Source organism: Xenopus laevis, chromosome 7L (genome assembly GCF_017654675.1).
Source record: "Xenopus laevis strain J_2021 chromosome 7L, Xenopus_laevis_v10.1, whole genome shotgun sequence".
Classification (NCBI taxonomy): Eukaryota; Metazoa; Chordata; class Amphibia; order Anura; family Pipidae; genus Xenopus; species Xenopus laevis.
Window position 1 is genome coordinate 2,410,172 of NC_054383.1, and position 23,781 is coordinate 2,433,952.

General features: G+C 42.0%; 1 protein-coding gene across 6 annotated transcripts in view; it reads right to left on the reverse strand.

Annotated features, from left to right (window-relative positions):
* Positions 1–23,519, reverse strand: part of vti1a.L (vesicle transport through interaction with t-SNAREs 1A L homeolog) — a 178,266-nt gene extending 154,747 nt beyond the window's left edge. The window contains exons 1-3 of one of the 6 annotated variants that reach the window (XM_018224424.2): positions 23,324–23,519; positions 20,895–20,953; positions 14,270–14,380 (exon numbers count right to left, since the gene is read on the reverse strand). In XM_018224424.2, coding sequence (XP_018079913.1) covers positions 14,270–14,380; positions 20,895–20,953; positions 23,324–23,417 — 264 coding nt within the window. In that variant the 5' untranslated portion in view covers positions 23,418–23,519. The remainder of the gene's footprint in view (positions 1–14,269; positions 14,381–20,894; positions 20,954–23,323) is intronic. The other 5 variants (XM_041568449.1, XM_018224422.2, NM_001090849.1 and 2 more) reach the window with 5 other exon arrangements.
* Positions 23,520–23,781: the final 262 nt, after the last annotated feature.

The window sequence follows — 23,781 nt, forward strand, 5'->3', positions numbered from 1 at the left end:
GGATAGGCCTCTTTTCAGTCTTTTTATTACAAGGACTGTAACCTCTTTGGAATGTAAGAAATCCAGATGAAATTATTCAAAATATCTATCTGCCAGAATAATTTTCTTGGAAGTAGAATCAAAAATTATAAATCAATAAATTGATATGCCTGTAAGGGGCCATATTTGTAGGCTAGGTCCATGCTTCATTAGGTGATACCCTGCTCAGAGACAAATTATCAGGGTTAGTACTAAATTAGCAGCCCAATATTGAAGGGATCTATTGTCCTTAGACCTAAAATCCAGGAAGTTCCGAATTACATGAAGGTCGTCTCCCATAGTCTCCATTTTAGTCCAATAATTCAAATTGTTTTCGCTGTAGTAAGAAAGCAATAGCTTGTATTTGCATTAGATAAATAACCCTTATTGGAGGCATAAGAATCCTATTGAGTTTAATTAATGTTTACATGATTTTTAGTGGACCTAAGGTTTGGAGATCTAAATGAACTTATCTGGAAAACCCTAGGTCTCAAGCATTTTGGATAACAGGTCCCATACCTGTACAGTCCCAAATGATTAAAGGCTCTCCCTCCAGTTCTATTGGCTCACCCTAAAAAGGTAGTGTCAGAATATGGCAATCACCGACAGTAGGGGTAATGAGAGTGCAGGCCAAGTCTACTTTTAGCAGACCATAGACCATGTCAAAAGCATAGATTTGACTTTGGAAATTCCATGACATGAGCCAAAACACTAGCTTTTTTAAGATCCTGTCATCAGGCGTAATCTTCAGTTCTTCACCATCAAATAGCACCCCTCTGTTTAAAGGGTAGAGCTAATGCAACTCTTCCATGTTGGGTGGATAATATGGCCATGTTTAAGGGCTTGATTAAATTGATCTGGGTATAACAAGAAGCCATGAAAATCATGACAACATTCCACAATCCAAAAAATGAATTCCTTATAATAGCATAATTAAGATGTACTAACCCCACAGTCTACAGCCTTATGCATTTTGTGCCTAAACTGCACTTAATCATAGGCAGTCATACCAAGAAGCCTACACTGCCATTTGGTTTGTCAAGTGCTTTTACCAACTTAGCCACCAGAATGGTCTTGCCCTGACTTCTCTCTCATGTGGTAAAAGCCAATGTGCCATTTGAAGCTCAAATTCTCCAACAAACCTGGTTTTTATGATCCCAAAAAGGAAGTTTTCATGTGACTAAACGAAAGAAATGAATCGAGACTAAATGCAATTAATGGAATGCCTGTTGATTGCCACCCTGCCCGGAGCATCCATATTAAAGTAGCAGGGACCTGCTAGATGATTGCTGGCATTCCACTGAGCGCCGAGACTAATCTACCCATTACAATGAAGCGCGTTTTGTGCTAAAGCGGAGAAGAAATTCATTTTAGTGGCCTACATATGGCAAAGCGATTGTTTAAATTGCCTCGCCTGGGAATTAAATACAATGTTATCATTTGAGCAAGCCTCACTGTAAATAGATTTCTAATGCTTTCCATGTGCACGCCAATGTAGCCCATGAATTAAGTAATGATCTGGTATTATAATGCAAGGAACCAGCAAGCCCCCAACACCTGGCAAGCAGGATATGCTAAATTACGACCTTAACAAGCACATCGCAAATAAAGCGGCGAGAGCCGGAGAGGCATTACGCCTGACGACAAGTTTGCATATTTACTCTGGAATGAAAAGAACATGTACATAGATGCAGAAGGCCCTTATCAGCCATCTCCCATAAACATGGTGGTATTTGTTATAAAATGCTATCGCCGCTTCCCATTTAATTACACGTCTTTATCATAATTCAGCACCCCTCTGAGACAGCTCCCCTCGCCAGTCGCACGCACAGCAACCCAACGCCAACGGTTAGCTGCTCGTAATGAGGAGCTGAGACTTATCTCATCTGCTTCCAAACAAAAGGACTTCATAGATAAACAAGGCAAAGGCTCGGGGAAAGGCTCCTATCTGGGCACAACTCACAACAGATGACCAAGGCACAGAGAACATGGGGAATAAAGTTCCAGGCAGAGAGAATAAGAGAGGTTTCTGGCAGGTTTAGGCCACATAAAACTTCATCATACTAATTGGGTTTCATGAATTGAATGCCCATGGCCGTCTATAAAAAGAAAGGCAAGCTGCGTGTATGGAAGACATCTCCTAAAGAGAGGTGCAACTGCCTCAGGGCCCCCCAAATGAAGATCAGGTGGAGATGCTTTAGACACAGACCCCCTTTCTAATTGTTAATCTTGAAATTAGGTTTTCTTTTTACATTATAAAAAATGCATTTAACAAAAGGTCTTCTTGTGAAGTATTTTTTATTTTCTGTTGGTTTCTAAGGAATTTGCCTGTGTTGCTTTTCTTTCCACGTTTCACCGATCAGGAACATAAAATGCTACCCGACTCAGTGACTCTATTTCAGAAAGGTGCCGATTGTAACATATATCATATTTCACATATTATCTAAGACTATATCCCAGCCACAATCAACACCTGTCCCCACGGTTTCCATTGAGAGGGTTACCAGATTCAGCTATGACAATGGAGACATCTATAGGCATGGGCAAAAGCCTGAAGAAGGGTAAAACAGGTTGCAAAACTAAAGAGTCTTCCACTAGTTCACAGGGAACCAACAGGCCCCTATTTTATTTTCCCTTGCCCCTTGATCCTTAGCATGCACTCTACACATTCAAAAAAAGGATGAGAGGACAATGGTTCACAATTTTGGCCTGTATCTGACCCTTTCTTGAAGCTATCTAATGTATCTGCCAGTACAGATACTTCAGGGAAAGAATTCCACAACTTTCCCGCTCTCACTGTAGCACCCCTTTTTACTCAATCTCCCGTCCTCTAATCTCAATGGATACCCTCGTAAATGGTGAATCAGGCACCAGCATTCATTCATTATATTTTTATACATCGTGATCGTGATACTTCCATTACTATTCTCCAACATAAACTATTATCCAATTAAAACTTTCCCAGTCTTTCCATACCATTAAGTATCCTAGCCGCCGGTCTTTGTCCTTCTTCAGAACTAGCACTCAAAAGCTATGCTGGGGGGGGGCTATCAGGGGCCATACCAGTATTTTGTAAAGAAGAAATTCCATGTCTCTATAACTCTTGTAGAACAGGACTATACCTAGCTGGCCCTTCATGCTGCTGATTGGCATTAATGCAACAGATGGTTTAATATCCAAAAGTAACCCCAGGTCCTTCACCACCAAGGAATTCCAATAAAGTTATAATGGAAGACTGCCAGTTTGTATAATGCCATATACTGCAACATTTTGTGCCATCAAAAAACACTTATATGTTACTTTCTATGCTCTCCACCGAGTCAGATTAAATATAAACAGACCCAATACAACCATGGCAAATCCTCTTTCCACACAATGCATCAGTCAGTATCCATGTGCAAACTAAATGACTAAGGCTAAGAGACATTGGCTTAAGCAATGTTTTTGTTGGACTCAAAACCATTGGCAAAGTTCAAGTAGATCATCTACTGCACCCCCACTATCCAATTACTGTACCCCACTGTCCAACTACTGAACTACTATCCATCTTTCTACTTAGTCATCATAATGCATGCATATCTATTTTCTGTAATATTCTGGGGTGCCTACTGTACACCCAACATCTGCCTTATAAAACGCTGAGTTGAATAAGTTTAATAATCCTTTACACTTTATTTCTGCTGGGCTTTTCCAAGGAATCTGCTTCAAGAATAAGTGTCTGGGCAGCTAGTGCTGTACTTTACTTACCAAACATATAAAATTGTTGGATCAGGAATGGGGCCCTTCGATTACATTTGACTGCATGGAAACCAAAGTAAAGAGAGCCTGACCTGACTGCTCATCAGCCATGCAGCATGTTGGTTTTACGTTCCTCAAGTTTAGACCTTGTGGACAAAGATGTGGCAGTAGGTGCCCATTTTAACCTTTTGCAGCTTGATATCTAAACCCTCTGCTCTCAACCACTTTCCCTTCTGCCAGCCTTTGTTCTCATTGCCCTCAACCTTTTCAACCATCAAGGTCTTCTGTAGGGAGTCATGCCTTCTCCTTGTCCATCTTAAGTACCCGGGCCCTACTAGCGGCCCTTGAGCAGTCTGGCTTTTTTATCAACAATTGGTTCTTCCTGATGTCCAACAGAGGACTTTCCTTCAGCCCCACAGTTCAAATGCATCAACTCTTCTCCAACCTGCACCGCTACAGCCGACAAACCAACAGAACGGACAATGCCACTTTCCCTCTGCAGTTTAATTGACTTCCCATAACCTTTACCATATACTTTCACATAATCGCATTTTGGATCCCAAGAACAATGCAAATATACAGACGTTATTGGGATTGCTTTCAATCTATAAGAAGGAAGGCACAGACGGGATAACTGGCTTTTGATAAAACCACAGTGTATGTGAATGTTAGATTGTAAACTCAACTGGTGCAAGGACTGATGGATATTACGTAAAATCTCAGTAGTAGAAGTGATGGAAATAATGATATTAGGTGGAACCTGACAGTGAGTGCTTGATATTTTGGCTGACTCCCCAGTAGGAGAGAAATCTGTAGGCAATGATCGCCCGTTTTCCACGTTTCCGTGAGTGAGGTGTGTAAGTGATTAAAGTGTAAGTCTATTTTATGTTTCGTTAGCGTTTAAGTGCGGAGAGGACAAGCATCGAGCGAAGTGGCGAAACCCTTCAGTAGTTGGATCTCGGCGTCGCTCGGAGTCTGGGTACTTGTTCTGAGCCGTCACTTCATTAGCTGAAACAATGACTGAGAACAGATTTTGTTTGATATGAAATCCTGAAGAACAGACATTGCCGGCTCCTTCGGCACAACTGAGCCCGCAGAGAAGCCACAAAACTCACTCGGCTTTAATCCGTACCTGCCGGGGGCCCCAGGTCCGCTCTATTACAGGAATGCGGATGAATGGAACTCGCTATTTGTCGGCTGTTGAGTTGATTTTGGGGAATACGCCGACACAACAAGAACCGCACTCCTGTGCCGACAGCAACAAATTATTGAATTCCGGATGAGAAGCATAAATGGAGTATTGCGTGCAACCGGCCCCTCAATACCTGCCCGATACCGTGCCAGGCCCATAGGCTATACTGCATTGAGTTTTACAATTACTTACTTGTCCTTTAAAGAATATATTTCTGAAATTGAAAGTTGATTTGCAACATTCTGGTTCTTCGGAGCAACTGAGGAAAGATCAGTTTTCCTTTCAACTTCCAATCTGAAAGCCTGGCTACAACTGGGGGAAGGGAGGGGCTTGTTTATACAGAGCTTGTTCTCGCTATAATCAAAACTCAAAGCAATCAAGGTAGAAACACATTGAACATTATTGACAGGTGATTTACAATAGAAAAATTTAAAGAAAACACAGATTTTTATTTAAGGAACAGGCAGAATACAGCTCCAACAAGTCCTATTTATTGTGCTTATGTGGAACAGCAGTGCATATAGGAGTATATTTATGTGTGTATATAAATAAAGGTTTCACAGATCTCCCTATAAAGATAATACATGATTTTATTTTAGCGATTACTGTGCAGGGGATACACAGGGGTCCGATACAGTTTGGCTAGTTAGGGAGTACAAATAGATCCTATATAGGGATGCACTCTGGGCCAGATTGAGGGGTATCACTAGAGATCTACAGTCAGTGAGTGAACAAAGGATCCCACAATTATCCTACAGTTCCCGATCCAGAAAGGTAATAGGAACTCAGCCTCCTTTTGGGGAACCTGAATGTTCTCATTTCCCAACACAGAACTCACTGCTGTAATGACTTAATTCTGAATCTGCCCCTCATTTGGGTAAATGGGTCCAATAAGGCAATTGTGGGATGATCCCTCTCACCACCAAACCAGAGGGACCCCTGCGCCCCATATACTTACATTATTTATATACTCACAGGCACTAAATATAAGCTGTTCCATTGTTATGTCATTGATGGGGGCCCCAAGACCTGGCCTATCAGCGCCCCAGCTCCCAGAGATACAGCGATGCTTTCGGCAACAGACAGCCCAGATACCAAGAACACAACTGTACGGAACCAAATTCAGATTTCTTTAACTGAATCTTATTTTAACCAACTTAAAATGAACCCGAGGGCAGGTAGTAACGAATGCACACTACTGAATGGTACCAATATAAATCATAGGCCAATCACAGCTCATTCTGACCCATTGGGATCTTGGCACAGTCACAACAAGAAGTACTTACAGGACTGAAACACTTTCTTTACTTACCCTATCAGTCTCTGCTCCAGTGGAGCTTACAATCTAATGTGGCTACTATTCACACACACACAGACATATATATTTTGATGTAGATACTCGGCACCTTTCCCTGTGATGGAAATACACAAGTGCTTTGTAGCTTCATGAATTGAATAATTATACTGCAGATCTCTGCTGCCACCTAGCTGCATGTTGGGGTACAGCTGCTCCACTGCTTCGCTCGTTGCAGTTTTCACCACAATTAATATTTGGCCTTTTGAAAGGACTTTGATGATTATCTGGAGAATTACAATACAATTAGTATCTCGTATCAGCAGTAAATGTTACTGTTATCTGATCCCAACTCCCGTCTTACTCTTCTTAAAGGGGAACTGCATATAAAGCTTTTAGGGGTTTTTATTTGCAAAATAAAATGATGTTGTTTGTAAATGTAATGAAAGCAGTATCTGCATGGCTGTTTACATTGTCTGCACTGCTGGTTCCGACTACTACAGCAATGCAACAGAAGCAAAGCAGACCTGGAGGAGAAAAGGTAAGTTGTACTTATCCCAAGGCTCCAAACATGTCATTTCTCCCCAAACTCAATAGGAGCAGCTGGTTTGCACTTTACAATGTGGCCCCGTCACATGACAGGGGCCCCCAGCCTTACAGTATGGTCACATGACAGCTCCCCTGATCAATCATGTCCAGAGCAAGTCACATAGACTGGGAGCCCTATAAGGAATGGGGGGCAGTGCTTTTATCCCCAAAATATTACAGGGTTAATCTATTTTACAGTTTGGCTCTAAAAGATTCAGGACACGGATCAGGGTTTGTGGGTCGGGGCCAGTGGACCTGAAGGTCTCAATATAAGTCAATTTTATTCCTTTAATCCTTTTTTCCTATTTTATTTCACCTCTTTGGCGTCTGATGACATCACTTTCTGATGACCATGACATCACGTCTGGGTTCATGCTGGCCAACGGATAGCGGGACGGGTTGTGGGTCGATGCTGTTGGATAAAACCGAGTGTCTTGGGTCAGGGACTACGAAATTGGACCCACAAAGGACTACAGGAATCCAACAGAACCGACTTCAAATCATGTGACTTCAAAGCTCAGGACAATTCTTTGCGCACACATTATTTTGGAATATGCAAATGAGGTGTCAGATTCGGAATTCACATTTCAGTGGCTTTTAATGTCTCCGGCCCAAATACGGTTCTTTGGATACAGCACAGGTGGGAAAGGTGGCAACGTACCTGCGCGGAGTTAGGATAAGCCCCTCCCCCTTTCCCAGTGTAACACGCATAAATAAAATGCCATTCATCTCCCAGTTGCCCCATTCATGTCACTGTCTGACCTCTTTGCTGTCACCGGGGATCATAACAAATTGTTTAGCAGTTCAAGGTTCCCTCCCCCTGATCAGGAAGGTGCAATTAATATGCAGATATATGCGGGAGAGGAAGGGATAATTGCTTTATACGGGATGAAATTGTGACTCGCTCTTCCCATAATGACGCACCGTCGACACCGCTGAACTCTCAGCACATGATTTATGGGGAGTGGAATGGCAATTTATCCAAATTAAACCTGAACATTTCATAAAAAGCCAGACCAACCGCAACAGAAACATCCCGTTATACAGACTAATATAATGACTGCGCTTAATTAGGTCCAGTTTGTAATGGAACCTGCTGGTGCGCTTGCCTACACAGTAACTGGCACATGATAAGGTGGGGGGAGAGGTCCCCGACCCATAGAGCTTACAGTCTAAGTGGGTGAGTAAAGTATAGGCACATGGTAATAAGAGGTGCTATTCTCAATGACTGGGGCATTGGGGGTACCAAGATCATTAGATACTGTTGTACTGCTCCAAGACTTAAGATCTGAGTTTGGTTCTGAAGAGCCAGAGGGAACATTCCTTTATGGATCAATCCAGCAGGACGGGATCTGAAAGGAACGGACAAGATAACCAAGAACATATGGAGACAAAGAGCTTTAGGGTGAAGGGGAAAAGGTGGAAGACTAGTAGGTTAGTTAGTAATAAGTTACAGTAGTCTGGCTGGGATAGAATAAAGTGTTTTAGCAGTTGTTTGAGTTGCTGAGGGACATATCATTGGGAAAAGAAAGTTACTGTGCCTTTAATGGCATGTCTGGGGTTAATGAAATGGTCAATGTCCATTCTGTGCAGCAATCTTACTGGCATTTGTAGGGGAATGTCTGGGGTTAACTGAATATTCATTGTCCATTTTCTGCAGTGGCCTTTTTGGCATGTATGGGGTTAACTTGGCGCTTATTAACTTGGCGATCTTGATGGCACGTCTGGGGTTAATGTGTTGCTTTAAACCCATGCTTTGCAATGATCTAACTAGCATGTCCTGTGTGGAGCTAAACCAGTGCTCATGACGTTTCACAATGACCTTTAATAGCGTGTCGGGGAATAATACGGTGATCAATATTCATCTCCTGTAGCAATCTTACTGGCATTTGAAGGCTGTATCCATTTTCTACAATGATTTTAATAGAATGCCTGAGTCTGTATTGGCATGTCTGGGGTTAACCCAGAGTTCATTACCTGTGTTCTGCAGTGATCTTAACAGAATGGCTGGGGTCAATGTAATGTTCATTATGCATTACTACAGTGACCTTGATGGCATGGCTGGGGTTAATACAGTGCCCGATATCCATTTCCTGTCACAATCTTACTGGTATTTGTGGGACTAATCTAAATACTGCAACAATCTTTTCCAGGGTTAAGATAAAACTCATGATCTATTTTCTGCAGTCATTGTACTGGCATGTTGGAGGTTAATGCAATGCTCTGAATCCATTTTCTGCAACAATTTCATTGTTTAGGGTTACGTTACATCTCTATCGGTTTTCTGCAGTGATTGTACTGGCATGCCAGAGGTTAATGCAATGATCAATCCATTTTCTGCAACAATGTTATTGTCTGGGGATCAGTTAACGCTCCTGATCTATTTTCTATAGTGATTGTATTGGCATGCTGGAGGTTAATGCAATGCTCTGAATCCATTTCATTGTCTAGGGTTAAGTTACAGCTCATTACCTGTTTTCTGCAGTGATTGTACTGGCATGCCGGAGGTTAATACAATGCTCTGAATCCATTTCATTGTCTAGGGTTAAGTTACAGCTCATTATCTGTTTTCTGCAGTGATTGTACTGGCATGCCGGAGGTTAATACAATGCTCTGAATCCATTTTCTGCAACAATCTTATTGTCTGGGGATCAGTTAATGCTCCTGATCCATTTTCTGCAGTGATTGTACTGGCATGCTGGAGGTTAATGTAATGCTCTGAATCCATTTCATTGTCTAGGGTTAAGTTACAGCTCATTACCCGTTTTCTGCAGTGATTGTACTGGCATGCCGGAGGTTAATACAATGCTCTGAATCCATTTTCTGCAACAATCTTATTGTCTGGGGATCAGTTAACGCTCCTGATCTATTTTCTGCAGTGATTGTACTGGCATGCTGGAGGTTAATGCAATGCTCTGAATCCATTTTTTGCAACAATTTCATAGTCTAGGGTTAATTTACAGCTCATTATCTGTTTTCTGCAGAGATTGTACTGGCATGCCGGAGGTTAATGCAATGCTTATTCCATTTTCTGCAAAAATCTTACTGGGTTATTATAGCTAAAGGGGGTGGGGCCTGGTTAAGTGGGTGTGGTCTAACACATTTTCAATGCTGCACTAGGCACACAATTTAAAATTGAGCTCAGGCCTTGTATTTTGAGGGCCCTGTGCTTTATCCGGTAGGGCCCGTATAGTGAGATCTGTACATCAAACCCCCCCCCAGACTCCTGCCTTCTCTACATTCCCACAGGGGGGAAGCCGTGACCCCGCGTGCTGCTGGAGAAGGGGACGATCCATAGGACAAGAGATGCCAATACGGCACAAAATGAGGGGAAATTGAGGGGAAAGTAGAGGCAGAGAAAGAATCCTATTTAAAGAGCCTCTCTCCATGTTCTGTGCCTACAGCTCCAGGCGACTGGAAACCAGCCAGGTCTTGGCTGCCAGCGAAAATGTTGTCACCTCCTTTGAACATCTGAAGTGTGTTTACCCAATAGATTTCATTAAATGACACTTCCATTAGGAAGCATACAATGTTGATAGTCATCTCGCAGATAAAAGCCATGGCTACGAGGCATGTCAGCTCATTGCTATTTCTGGGCCAATCAAGGAGAGGAGCCAGAACAATATAAAAAAAACACAGCGGGTGTCTCCCCGAGGGACCCCCACACTCACAGCTCCCAGCCCCATTATCAGAATCAGCATCTCATTAATAGTAACGTGCGAAACGCGGCTCAATGTTCCGACGGAACTTCTGCACCGACGCTACAAAAAAACCCCCTTGGATTTGGGTCACTGATCAGAATTGCACCAGATGTGATGGTTCTTCTGGACTGACGGACTTGTACTTCAGTTACTGACCCAACAGCTACTGACACTATAGGGCTCAATTACAACAGCAATCTCCAGAGATATTCATCTCCTTTATTATTTGTGGTTTTTGACTTATTTAGCTTTTTATTCAGCAGTTTCAGCAATCTGGCTGCTAGGGTCCAAATTCCCCTAGCAACCATGCATTGATTTAAATAAGAGACTGGAATATAAATAGGAGAGGCCTGAATAGAAATATGAGGAATAAAAAATAACAATAACAATAAGTGGCAGATTTATCAAGGTTCGGAAAGGCACTTGGGTCGGAACAGGCACTTGGGTCGGAACAGGCACTTGGGTCGGAACAGGCACTTGGGTCGGAACAGGCACCTGGGTCGGAACAGGCACCTGGGTCGGAACAGGCACCTGGGTCGGAACAGGCACCTGGGTCGGAACAGGCACCTGGGTCGGAACAGGCACCTGGGTCGGAACAGGCACCTGGGTCGGAACAGGCACCTGGGTCGGAACAGGCACCTGGGTCGGAACAGGCACCTGGGTCGGAACAGGCACTTGGGTCGCAACAGGCACTTGGGTCGCAACAGGCACTTGGGTCGGAAAAGGGACTACGGTCGGGCAGTGCTTGAGTCGGGTAGACCCGTGACTGACCCAGACCTGCTGGTTTTCAAACAAATCCCTTTAATGAATAAGACCCTACGCAGCCAGCTTAGTTACGCCCATGTAAATTACTTCCAGTTCTTCCCATAAATCTCTAATTTTTGCCTTTTTTTTGGAAAATAAGATGCATTTGCGTATGGCGCCGGTGAGACTGACACTCTGTCCTGTCATTTCGTATGAGCGCGTGCGGGAAGGTGGGTGCCACATTGTCACCTACACGTTCTTTTGGAGCCTGTCACCGGGTGCCATCGGCTTTCATCAGCCCTAAATTCCGCACGTATCATTTCTAAGCCCAGATTAATAGCAGGAGCTGACAATCAGATGTCACGGCACCGACTGATAAACTAAACACGGACAGCGAATGTGTCACGGAAACTTCTCTCTCCTCCAATCAATTTGTCTTTATTGCTTTGTGTCTGTCAGGCCCAGTTTATACACAGCCCTGTACTGATCCGATACACCGAGGAGCCCCGGGTCACATTCACCAGTTCTTTGCCTTTATATTAACCCATTCACGGCCAGGCTGAGGTGATACAAACCCAATACACCCTGCTTGCTAATAACCCTAATTACCTGATTATTATAAGGCTCAAATTATGGGAATTAATAAGCATATCCTGCAGGTGTGGTTTAACTTGTCCTTTGATTAGTGTTTGGCCCCTGGACCCCATGTCCTCTGTGAGCACCATAATGTGTCACATAATATAAAGGAAACCAAGCTCTATACACAGTATAACACCCCAAATATCGCAACAATAATTAACGATTAACATTGATCGCTTAAACGCAGAATTCCAGAACTTTCCGCAGTCGCTAGAATGGAAATCCGTTAACAAGCTCAGTTTTTTAATATCCTGGCTGTGTCTGAGCCCAAAGTGCCGGTAATTTTGGCATCTCGGCAGATTGCAGGGAAAAATACAAGCGACATGAAAGGGAGAGATAATTAAACAGCCAGGAACACAATTTGACAAAATGGATTTATTCTGGGGTCTCTCTCTACACGGGCGCCACTGGATCTGTTTAATAGGCTGACAGTTGCACTGGGATGGTTAATAAAACATTCAGCAAATATAGCGATGCAAATTCTGCCCGAAATATATAATTCATCAGATCAGTCACATTTAGTCAAAGGCAAATCACGCTTTTTCCATATTTTAAAACAAAACAGCAACAGTGCCACCTAGTGTCTAACATTGAGTATTACCTCTCACAGCTTCTGTATTAGAACCCAAACATCACACACACCTGTCATAGGGTCACATCATACCCAGGGCCCAACACTGGCAAATAAGCACTCACCCCAAATCTCCCCCTAATTGACCTTCAGACTGGGCCCCTTAGCTCATAACAAGGTTACAGATATATAGAAACATTGGGGTAACATTCACCCTGCTATAGATCCAGGGGTACCCAGGGCACAAATAAACACTCACCCCAAATCTCCCCCTAACTGACCTTCAGACTGGGCCCCCTTAGCTCATAACAAGGTTACAGATATATAGAAACATTGGGGTGTCACTCTGCTATAGTTCCAGGGGTACCCAGGGTACAAATAAGCACTCACCCCAAATCTCTCCCTAACTGACCTTCAGACTGGGCCCCCTTAGCTCATAACAAGGTTACAGATATATAGAAACATTGGGGTAACAGTCACCCTGCTATAGTTCCAGGGGTACCCAGGGTATAAATAAGCACTCACCCCAAATCTCCCCCTAACTGACCTTCAGACTGGGCTCCCTTAGCTCATAACAAGGTTACAGATATATAGAAACATTGGGGTAACAGTCACCCTGCTATAGTTCCAGGGGTACCCAGGGCACAAATAAGCACTCACCCCAAATCTCCCCCTAACTGACCTTCAGACTGGGCTCCCTTAGCTCATAACAAGGTTACAGATATATAGAAACATTGGGGTGTCACCCTGCTATAGTTCCAGGGGTACCCAGGGTACAAATAAACACTCACCCCAAATCTCCCCCTAACTGACCTTCAGACTGGGCCCCCTTAGCTCATAACAAGGTTACAGATATATAGAAACATTGGGGTGTCACCCTGCTATAGTTCCAGGGGCAGATTTATCAAGGGTCAAATATCAAATTCAAATTTTCGAGGTTTTTTTATGTCCAAAACTGCCAAATTTGAATAAGGAATTGTTCAATTCGATTCAAGTTTTTTTAAAAATTTGAATTTGATTTTCGAGATTTAGAATACGTTGGCCCTTTAAGAACTTGAATACAACTATTCGCCACCTAAAACCTGACGAATTGTTGTTTTGGTCAATGGGAGACGTCCTGGGATCAATTTGGAGTTGCTTGCAGCCTTCCTGACATTCAAGTCTTATTTCGGAGAAAAAAAATCATTTTTATTCATTACATTTTGAGTTCATGGGAGTTTTTAAAAACTCACATGAAATGGAAATTCAACCTTTGATAAATGTGCCTCCCCATGTGACCACTATTAGCCAAAGGCCAGTAAATCTCATAGACCTTGCAGAGAACTGCGCCACAAATGCATCTGTGCTGCAAGAGCTTGGGAGCCCTCGTCTTCCTGAACTGGGGGAGACCTACCTGCACCTTCTCTCATAGAAATACTTCCCCCCACTATTGAACTGCAACTTTAACCCTGAAAATGCCAGTAAGCCTGCATAGGTAGGATATATATACATACTATATCTGAATTACTGCTGGAGCTCAGCGCCTACAGGGTTAAACCAATTGCTGTGCTATTAGGCAGGCTATTATAAGTGGGAGCTGAGCCAACTCACTTTGGGAATATTAAAGGGTAAATACACCCCTATCAGACATGAGCTTATTTGGTTTGTGCATTTACTGAGAGCACAAGCAGTACAGGACTTTCACTTTTTGTGAAACAATCCCTCTCACACTGGCCAGTGTTATTAACATGTTGTTAGCGTGTGTGCAGCAGGTCGGTACTATTTGATTTCCTAAAAAAACTCACAAAGTCGGCGTCCAGTTTGCCCAACTCCTGCTTGTAGCTGCGCATGCGGTTGCTGTACATGGCGCGACTCTGAACTGGAATCTCCCGCACCTCCAGGTCCATCTGCTCCAACTGCCAATGAGAAATACACAGTGGGTTAAATTCATTAGCATGGACTGCCATTTTACCTTAACTCCTCCCACTGCTGAGCCAGGGGTGGAGCTTGTTTTGTCCACTGCTGCCATCTAGTAGGAGTGTACATATGCCCCTGTATTACTTGATACTAATCTTGTTGTACGTGTACTTTGTACTGATTTTTATTATTGCAATGACCCTGTTTGTTCTATTATTTTATTGCTCTGCTGTACAGTGATGTGTTCTCAAGTAGTGATATATAAATAAAAACAGCACAATTGGCTTTATTCAACCATCAGTCATCGTTATCAAACACATTTCCAGAATTTTACTTTTTTGCGCAAACTCATCATCCAGTGTCATGGTTAAAGGCAACATATTATTGTAAAGCTACAATCAAGGCAAAAATAGAAAATGAGGAACAGATTGCGTCACAAGCAAAGACTAATTCCAAAATGCGTTTAAAGTATATTAATAGTAAAAAGATGTGGGGAGAGCGTGTGCTCCTGTAGAAATATAAAGTAGAAGAAATATAAAGTAGAAATAATGTGATCAAGGTTTTGTTTTTTCTAAAAAAAAAAAAAGGGAAAAAAAGGAGTATGTTTTCAGCGCCTACTCTGCAAAGAATATAGTACTTGGATGTTAATGTGAATAAGGCACCCTTTCATTTGGTGAGGTACCTATTGATTAGAGGAGAAGAGAGCAACTAAACTGATAAAGGGAATGGAAGGGATCAGTTATGGGAAAGGCAAGTTGGGATTGGTTACACTGGAGAAGAGACAGTTAAGGGGGATATGATCACTATATATAAATATATAAGGGGGATATGATCACTATATATAAATATATAAGGGGATATGATCACTATATATAAATATATAAGGGGAATATGATCACTATATATAAATATATAAGGGGGATATGATCACTATATATAAATATATAAGGGGGATAAGATCACTATATATAAATATATAAGGGGATATGATCACTATATATAAATATATAAGGGGGATATGATCACTATATATAAATATATAAGGGGGATATGATCACTATATATAATATATAAGGGGGATATGATCACTATATATAAATATATAAGGGGGATATGATCACTATATATAAATATATATGGGGGATATGATCACTAATATATAAATATATAAGGGGGATATGATCACTATATAGAAATATATATGGGGGATATGATCACTAATATATAAATATATAAGGGGGATATGATCACTATATATAAATATATAAGGGGATATGATCACTATATATAAATATATAAGGGGAATATGATCACTATATATAATATATAAGGGGATATGATCACTATATATAAATATATAAGGGGATATGATCACTATATATAAATATATAAGGGGATATGATCACTATATATAAATATATAAGGGATATGATCACTATATATAAATATATAAGCGGAATATGATCACTATATATAAATATATAAGGGGATATGATCACTATATATAAATATATAAGGGGGATATGATCACTATATAGAAATATATATGGGGGATATGATCACTAATATATAAGGGGGATATGATCACTATATATAAATATATATGGGGATATGATCACTAATATATAAATATATAAGGGGGATATGATCACTATATATAAATATATAAGGGGATATGATCACTATATATAAATATATAAGGGGAATATGATCACTATATATAAATATATAAGGGGGATATGATCACTATATATTGTGGTAGAGTGACCAGGAAAAGGTGGAAAAAGGTCACTCTAGCCTGTAATTTCTCCCCAGGTACTGAGAAAGGCTCCAGGAAGGGAGTTATTAAACAGAGAATCAGCGCTCTGTTTCAAGACTTTAGTAGCCAGGGACTCCATTCCACAGATCCAGTCCAGAGATTGGAGTTCACCTTCCACAGGAAAGCTGTCCTGTGGAAAGACTATTTAAAGTTAATTGGAATAGGAGAGTGTGTCTCTCAACAGGGCACAGCAGGTAGGAGACCTGGCTGTGTGAGGAACTCCCAGAGGAGCTGGGAGTGCTGCCTGTTACTGCAAGAAGCAGAGGGAGCCCGTGACTCTCACAGAGATATTGTGAAGAGAGTGAGGAAGCCAGGAGGCTGAATAACCACTACAGGAAGGAGTCCTGTGAGTACAGGGGTGAGCCAAACCATTTCTTGTGCTGTTTGTCCACAAGGGGCCCAGTCTAGTCAGGGACTGCTTCAAAGTGTGAAGGTAGTGCCCAGTGGGCTAGGTTTTATTTTTATGATTTATGTTTTGTATCCTGAAAATGGTCACCCCTGGGTCTGTGCATTATTGACGGTGTATGTTAAAGTTGGAAAATAAACCTTTGTTTTCCTTGAAGAAACTGTGTGTCCCTGTCTTTATGCTCCTTTCTCCTATGCCGCCTGCTCACCATTGACTAATCCCCCCTAAAAGTTACGTGGTCAAGCCGCCAGCTTGTCACAATATATATAAATATATAAGGGGGATATGATCACTATATATAAATATATAAGGGGGATATGATCACTATATATAAATATATAAGGGGGATATGATCACTATATATAAATATATAAGGGGATATGATCACTATATATAAATATATAAGGGGGATATGATCACTATATATAAATATATAAGGGGAATATGATCACTATATATAAATATATAAGGGGGATATGATCACTATATATAAATATATAAGGGGGATATGATCACTATATACAAATATATAAGGGGATATGATCACTATATATAAATATATAAGGGGATATGATCACTATATATAAATATATAAGGGGATGTGATCACTATATATAAATATATAAGGGGAATATGATCACTATATATAAATATATAAGGGGGATATGATCACTATATATAAATATATAAGGGGATATGATCACTATATATAAAGGGATATGATCACTATATATAAATATAAGAATATATGGGGCCATACAATAAACTAATACTAGCTATTATTACACACCTAACAATCTGTACAACTTGCCCTTGCTACTCACATTCAACTCTAAATCTCAGGATGTTTTGGAAAAGCCCAGTTTCTCTTTGGGTCGGGGAATTAGGAATGAATTGCTTGGAGAGTATTTTTATTATAATGAATAACAAGAAGGTGCAGAATGGAGAGGAAAGAGTCTGTGGGATGATGCTGGAGAATAAAAGTGCTAAGATGCAGATGCAGAAATACTGAGACTTGTTAAAAGGAATAAATAACCTTAAACAAGATTTTGCCTATTGTAAATGTAATTGCAAGTAAAAGCAGCATTTGTCCCCTTCTGTTCTCTGGTTCTGCTGCACTGTTTCAGGAGTCAGAATCAGCAGTGCAGAGAATATAAACATCCAGGCAGATGCTGCTTTCAATAGCAATAACAAGTAAACAGATGGGATCCCATTGACATGAGTTGAGTGAAACAAAAGGAAATGTAACAGGAGACATGTGGCACCCGCACGGAGCAGTCGGACCTGTTTGCTGTGCAACGTAACGTGGGATTATGTGACGTTAACTAGAGGGAGTCAGCGAGAGTGGGAGTGTTGGCTTGTCGTTCCAGTAAGTGATCTACTGAGTTATTAAAGGAACAGTAACATCAAAAAATAATAGTGTCTTAGGCTAAGGCCACACTAGGCGATAGCGCCGCGATTTGACTCGCGGCGACTTTTCGCCGCGACTTTTAAGCCGCAATCGCTGGGGAAACTTTTGCGCTGGCGTCTATGGGGAATCGCGAAAAATCGCCAGCGTAAAAACACACGCGGCGATCTTTTTTCTATTGTCGCTCGAAATCGCCTGGCGAGGCAATTTCAAGCGACAGTAGAGAAAAGATCGCCGCGTGTGTTTTTACGCTGGCGATTTTTCGCGATTCCCCATAGACGCTAGCGCAAAAGTTTCCCCAGCGATTGCGGCTTAAAAGTCGCGGCGAAAAGTCGCCGCGAGTCAAATCGCGGCGCTATCGCCTAGTGTGGCCTTAGCCTTAAAGTAATAAAAATATAATGCAGTTTTGCCCAGGATACACAGTAGATAACAGACAAGTACTACTATAGTTTATATAAACAAGCTGCTGTGTAGCCATGGGGGCAGCCATTCAAGCACAGGATACACAGTAGAGAACAGATAAGTACTACTATAGTTTATATAAACAAGCTGCTGTATAACCATGGGGGCAGCCATTCAAGCACAGGATACACAGTAGATAACAGATAAGTACTACTATAGTTTATATAAACAAGTTGCTGTGTAGCCATGGGGCAGCCATTCAAGCACAGGATACACAGTAGATAACAGATAAGTACTACTATAGTTTATATAAACAAGCTGCTGTGTAGCCATGGGGGCAGCCATTCAAGCACAGGATACACAGTAGATAACAGATAAGTACTACTATAGTTTATATAAACAAGCTGCTGTGTAGCCATGGGGGCAGCCATTCAAGCACAGGATACACAGTAGATAACAGATAAGTACTACTATAGTTTATATAAACAAGCTGCTGTGTAGCCATGGGGGCAGCCATTCAAGCACAGGATACACAGTAGATAACAGATAAGTACTACTATAGTTTATATAAACAAGCTGCTGTGTAGCCATGGGGGCAGCCATTCAAGCGCAGGATACACAGTAGATAACAGATAAGTACTACTATAGTTTATATAAACAAGCTGCTGTGTAGCCATGGGGGCAGCCATTCAAGCGCAGGATACACAGTAGATAACAGATAAGTACTACTATAGTTTATATAAACAAGCTGCTGTGTAGCCATGGGGGCAGCCATTCAAGCACAGGATACACAGTAGATAACAGATAAGTACTACTATAGTTTATATAAACAAGCTGCTGTGTAGCCATGGGGGCAGCCATTCAAGCACAGGATACACAGTAGATAACAGATAAGTACTACTATAGTTTATATAAACAAGCTGCTGTGTAGCCATGGGGGCAGCCATTCAAGCACAGATACACAGTAGATAACAGAAAAGTACTACTAAAGTTTTTTTAATTGGGGGCCTATTTTGCTTGTTGGTGGGGCCCAGCACTAAAGGGGCATAGATGACCAACAGGCTAATAATTGAGGCCTCTGCTCCTGTGGAACCTCATTGAATAAAAATGCCTTGTGCATGCCCCCTAATCCATCCCTCCCACACCCCATTATGTAATAAATTGTGCACACTATTTACCCAAAATCTACCTCTGCCCCTTTTGGTTCTTAAATTGCAACTTTGTGCATCTTGGGCCCCCCAATTGCATTACTCCCTGCACCCCTCTGATGGTGGGGTAGATAATAAACAATCAAGACATTAATATGCTGTAGATCGTATTGGCCGTGTGCATAAAAAGGGCATAGATATCCAGAAAGTAGGCAAGCACTCTCAGGTCTCATGAAGAATAAAGGTGAAATTGATTAAGCAAGAAAGTTGCTCATGTTACGGCGAGCACTCTAGCCTTTCTCAAAGTGCAAATCACATTACAAACCAATCATTTAAACCCTCTTTAGCGGGAAATGGAGTTGATGATGTCATGAAGCGTCAGTGGGGGTGGGGAGAAGGGAAGTTAAAGTATGCAAAACACCCAAAAGTGCCAAAGGATCAAAAGTATATAACGTTGATCTACAGTGAAAATACACATAAAAAAACATAGAAATGTTAAAATATATTGCTCATTCAGTATTTACATTTGTAGCCGATTCTCAAAGAAAGCAATTACAGAGTGCACATTCGGCAATAAACTGTCAATAAAGTAAATTCAAGTGGTTACCAATACATCATATTAGATAACTTAAAAGCCCCATCTTCGCTTAAATAACTTGTCATGGTAAAAGCAGCATCTTCAAATGTGCACTGGTACAATAATGTCTTGTGTGGTGTGCTTGATCAAAAAATGTTTTAACCTTTTGATAAAAAAAGAAGTGACTTTTTTTAAAAAAAATCCGGTGTGCGCTGCTTCCAAGTGTGGATTTAGGATATATATATATAAATCCCATACATCATGACATGACATCATCCTCATGCTGTTTGAGGCCTAATTTACTCTTTAAATGTGATTCACTGTTGTGTGTGTATTCACCCTCCTGAAGACGGCCTCAGTTGGAGCGCCGAAACGTTGAGGAAGAATAAACTTTCACTTGGCTTTTGAGACACGAAGTCCTTGGAGTGCGGTTTGTTTGTTATATATATATATATATATATATATATATATATATATATATATATATTATATATATATATATATACCAACGAAACAGATCCGCACTCCTCAAATTAACTCTATGATTATCCGCCCAGGTGCTGCTCCTGGGATTAACAATATAGAAACAAAAAAGTTGGTAGCGCACTCCAGGGACTTGTATATAATAGAAAATCCTTTCATTATTTATGGCATAATGATTTTATATATATATATATATATATATATATATATATATATATATATATATATATATAGTGACTGATGCAACAATAAAGAGCTCCAATGACCTACCAGTTCCCGGGCCTCCTCCAGCTGCTTCTCTACATTTAATATCATTTGCTTCTTTTCATCTGAAAATAAACACAATAACAGTGAGTTACATCCTCGCCCTAAAAATGGACATCTTGGGGAAGGGCATTTATTCCCTCCTGTACTAACTGAACCCTGCCCTGAACTGTGCTTAAAGGAGAACTAAAGCCTAAACATGAATATGACTAGAAATGCTGTATTTTATATACTGTACTTACTGTACCAGCCCAGGGGTTTAACAGTCCTATAACAGGAATGAGCCAGGCCTTTAAAGTTGCCCCCAGCAGCTCGGCATCTTGTTCGGCATCTTTTGTGCGTCAGTGGCACTGCAAGTGCTCAGTGGCTCCAGGCTGCTGGGGAGAAGCTTAGGAGTCGTGGAAATCATCAGAACGTTAGCAGGTGGTAGGGTTGTATTGTGACTGTTTATTTGTAGATACACTGTATATTGTGGGTCCTTAAGTTGAGGTAAGTGACAACAGCCCAGAGCATGTGCAGTGAATGAGAATAAAAGAAGATGGGGGGCTGCTGGGGATATAAAGGGTACAGATCCCCCCAGCTAAAGGAAGTGGTGCAGGGCTGGTACAGAAGCCTAAAACATAAGCGGTAGCATTTAACTATTTCCTCTCCTTCAATACAGTTGTGAATTCCAGAGCTGCTAAAAGGGCTGATAAAAGCTGCAGACAGACCGAGTCGGCAGCTTACTGGCCCGTGTATGGGGCCCCCGGGGGGCTTCCCCGATCGAAATCTGGCCGAAAGTTGGTTAGATCTCGATCGGATGGGACTAAAAATCCTGTCGGATCGCGGCCGCATCTGTTCGATGATGCGGTCCCGCTATCTGACCACCTGTTCCCATTCGTTAGGATCCGATCGTTGGGCCCTAGGGCCCACGATCGGATCAGCCCAATATTGCCCACCTCAAGGTGGGCATATTGGGGAGAGATCCACTCATTTGGCGACATCGCCAAACGAGTGGATCTCTCCGTGTATGGCCAGCTTAAGATTGTGCGGCATCTCTCTGTGCTTGAATGTGAGTAAACATCATAAATCTATTTAGAGGACAAAGAAAGAAAGTTAATGGGGGAGCGGCACTAACACAATCGCTTACAATCCCCCTCAGAACAGCACAGCCAGGTTTTATCATTCTCTCGGGGGAAACTTTGCACCCCATATTCCCTGTAAAGTATTCTTTTCATGGATCCATTGAACTGTTCCAGACACAAGTGCAGAATAGTAAATACTGCGCTGAGAAAGATCTGAGAAATCCCCTGGATTTAGGTGCAGTGGCAGGGATTAGCAAAGAGACCCAGTATTGGGGGGTCACGTGGCACCTGTACAAGGGCAGTGATAAAACAGAGGCCCCCCCAACAAAGACACAGGTAAAAGGAAGAGAAGTGCAGCTTATACTCAGTCTCTTCTGCTACTAGATTGTTAGCTTCTGGCAGCAGGTCCCTCTGTTGCTCCTTTATTAGAAGGGATTTGTCCATAATGTATAATCTAATGCATGTTGCGGTGTATTTGTACTTTTATATGAAATGCTTCTGTGGAGTAATGGTTATTACTTGCTATTAATGGATAATGACATGTCAGGAAGGCCCCAGTGATCCTCTGACTATTTGGGTAGAAAACTCTTCTATGAACATTTGCTCGGGGTTCACTTGCCCTTTGCACGTGACATGGGGGCACCAATAGGTCATTAGAGGGTGAGAAAATGTAAGTAAGAGGCAGCAGGTAACAGAGTAATTGTCTCTCTACTGCATCCCCCGTATCCCACTCCCCTCTCTCTTCTGCCCGACCCCTCTCTGTCCCCTCTTGTCTGTCTCTTACTGCATACCTCCCAACTGTCCCTTTTTCGGAGGGACAGTCCCTCTTTTGACAGCTCAACCTGCAGTCCCTCATTTATACTGGAAAGTCCCTCTTTTCTCTGCACTGAACAGCCAGAAAAAGAAACAAAGTTTCTCACTTAATTGGCTTTTAGCAGAGAGCCCAGAACAGCTAACAGGTGCAAATAAGATACTTTGTAACAATTTTGAAAAACAAAAAAACAGTTTAGATAAGGAGAAATATTTTCAAACTTTCAAAAGCTGCCAAATTTTGTAAAATGAACATGGTAATTAGGGGGTGTGGCCACAGAAAGGGGTGTGGTCAAGAAAATTTGCTGTTCTATGTGTGAAAATTTTTTTTGTCCCTCTTTTTACTTCCAAAATGTTGGCAGGTATGTCTTACTGTGTCTGCCCTCAGCCCATATTCCCTCACTGTCACCCTCTCTTGTGCTTCACCCTCTCACTGTCCCCTGTCCATCCTGCTGTGTCCGACCCCACCAGCTTCCCCCTGTGTCGCAGCCTTTCGCCTCAGTCAGTTCCCAGCAGCCTGTGGCTCTTCCCTCAATTGCCCCACACAGTTGCCCCTCTTACCTCCCAGCAGCCGGGGGATCTTCCCGACCCTGCCAGTAATCTCCGCGGTGAGCACCGCATAATCCTGCTCGTAACCCTCGAACTCGGCAGACATGTTTAGCCAAAACAGTGGACAGACGACAACCGGAAGTCTTTTTTCCAACCACTTCCGCCGGTCCAAATTGACAACACTTCCCCCGCGCCCTTAGCAACCGGCACTTCCTAGGCAACAGCCCCGCCCATAACAGGAGCTGCGTCACTCACTCCACCATTGAATGGGATACGGCCCATAGTGAGACCACTCCTACCGCGGGGAGGGGCTTGTGCCTGTTATACAGACTAAATGTTTAGGACTGACGTCCATCAAGATACATCCCGCCCATGGGAGGAGCTCAGTGAGGGTACCGCCCATCCTGCTTCTAAATTGCTGATGTGCCTCAGTGAGTGGGGCAAATACGTCTGATCTGCCCCTTGTACAA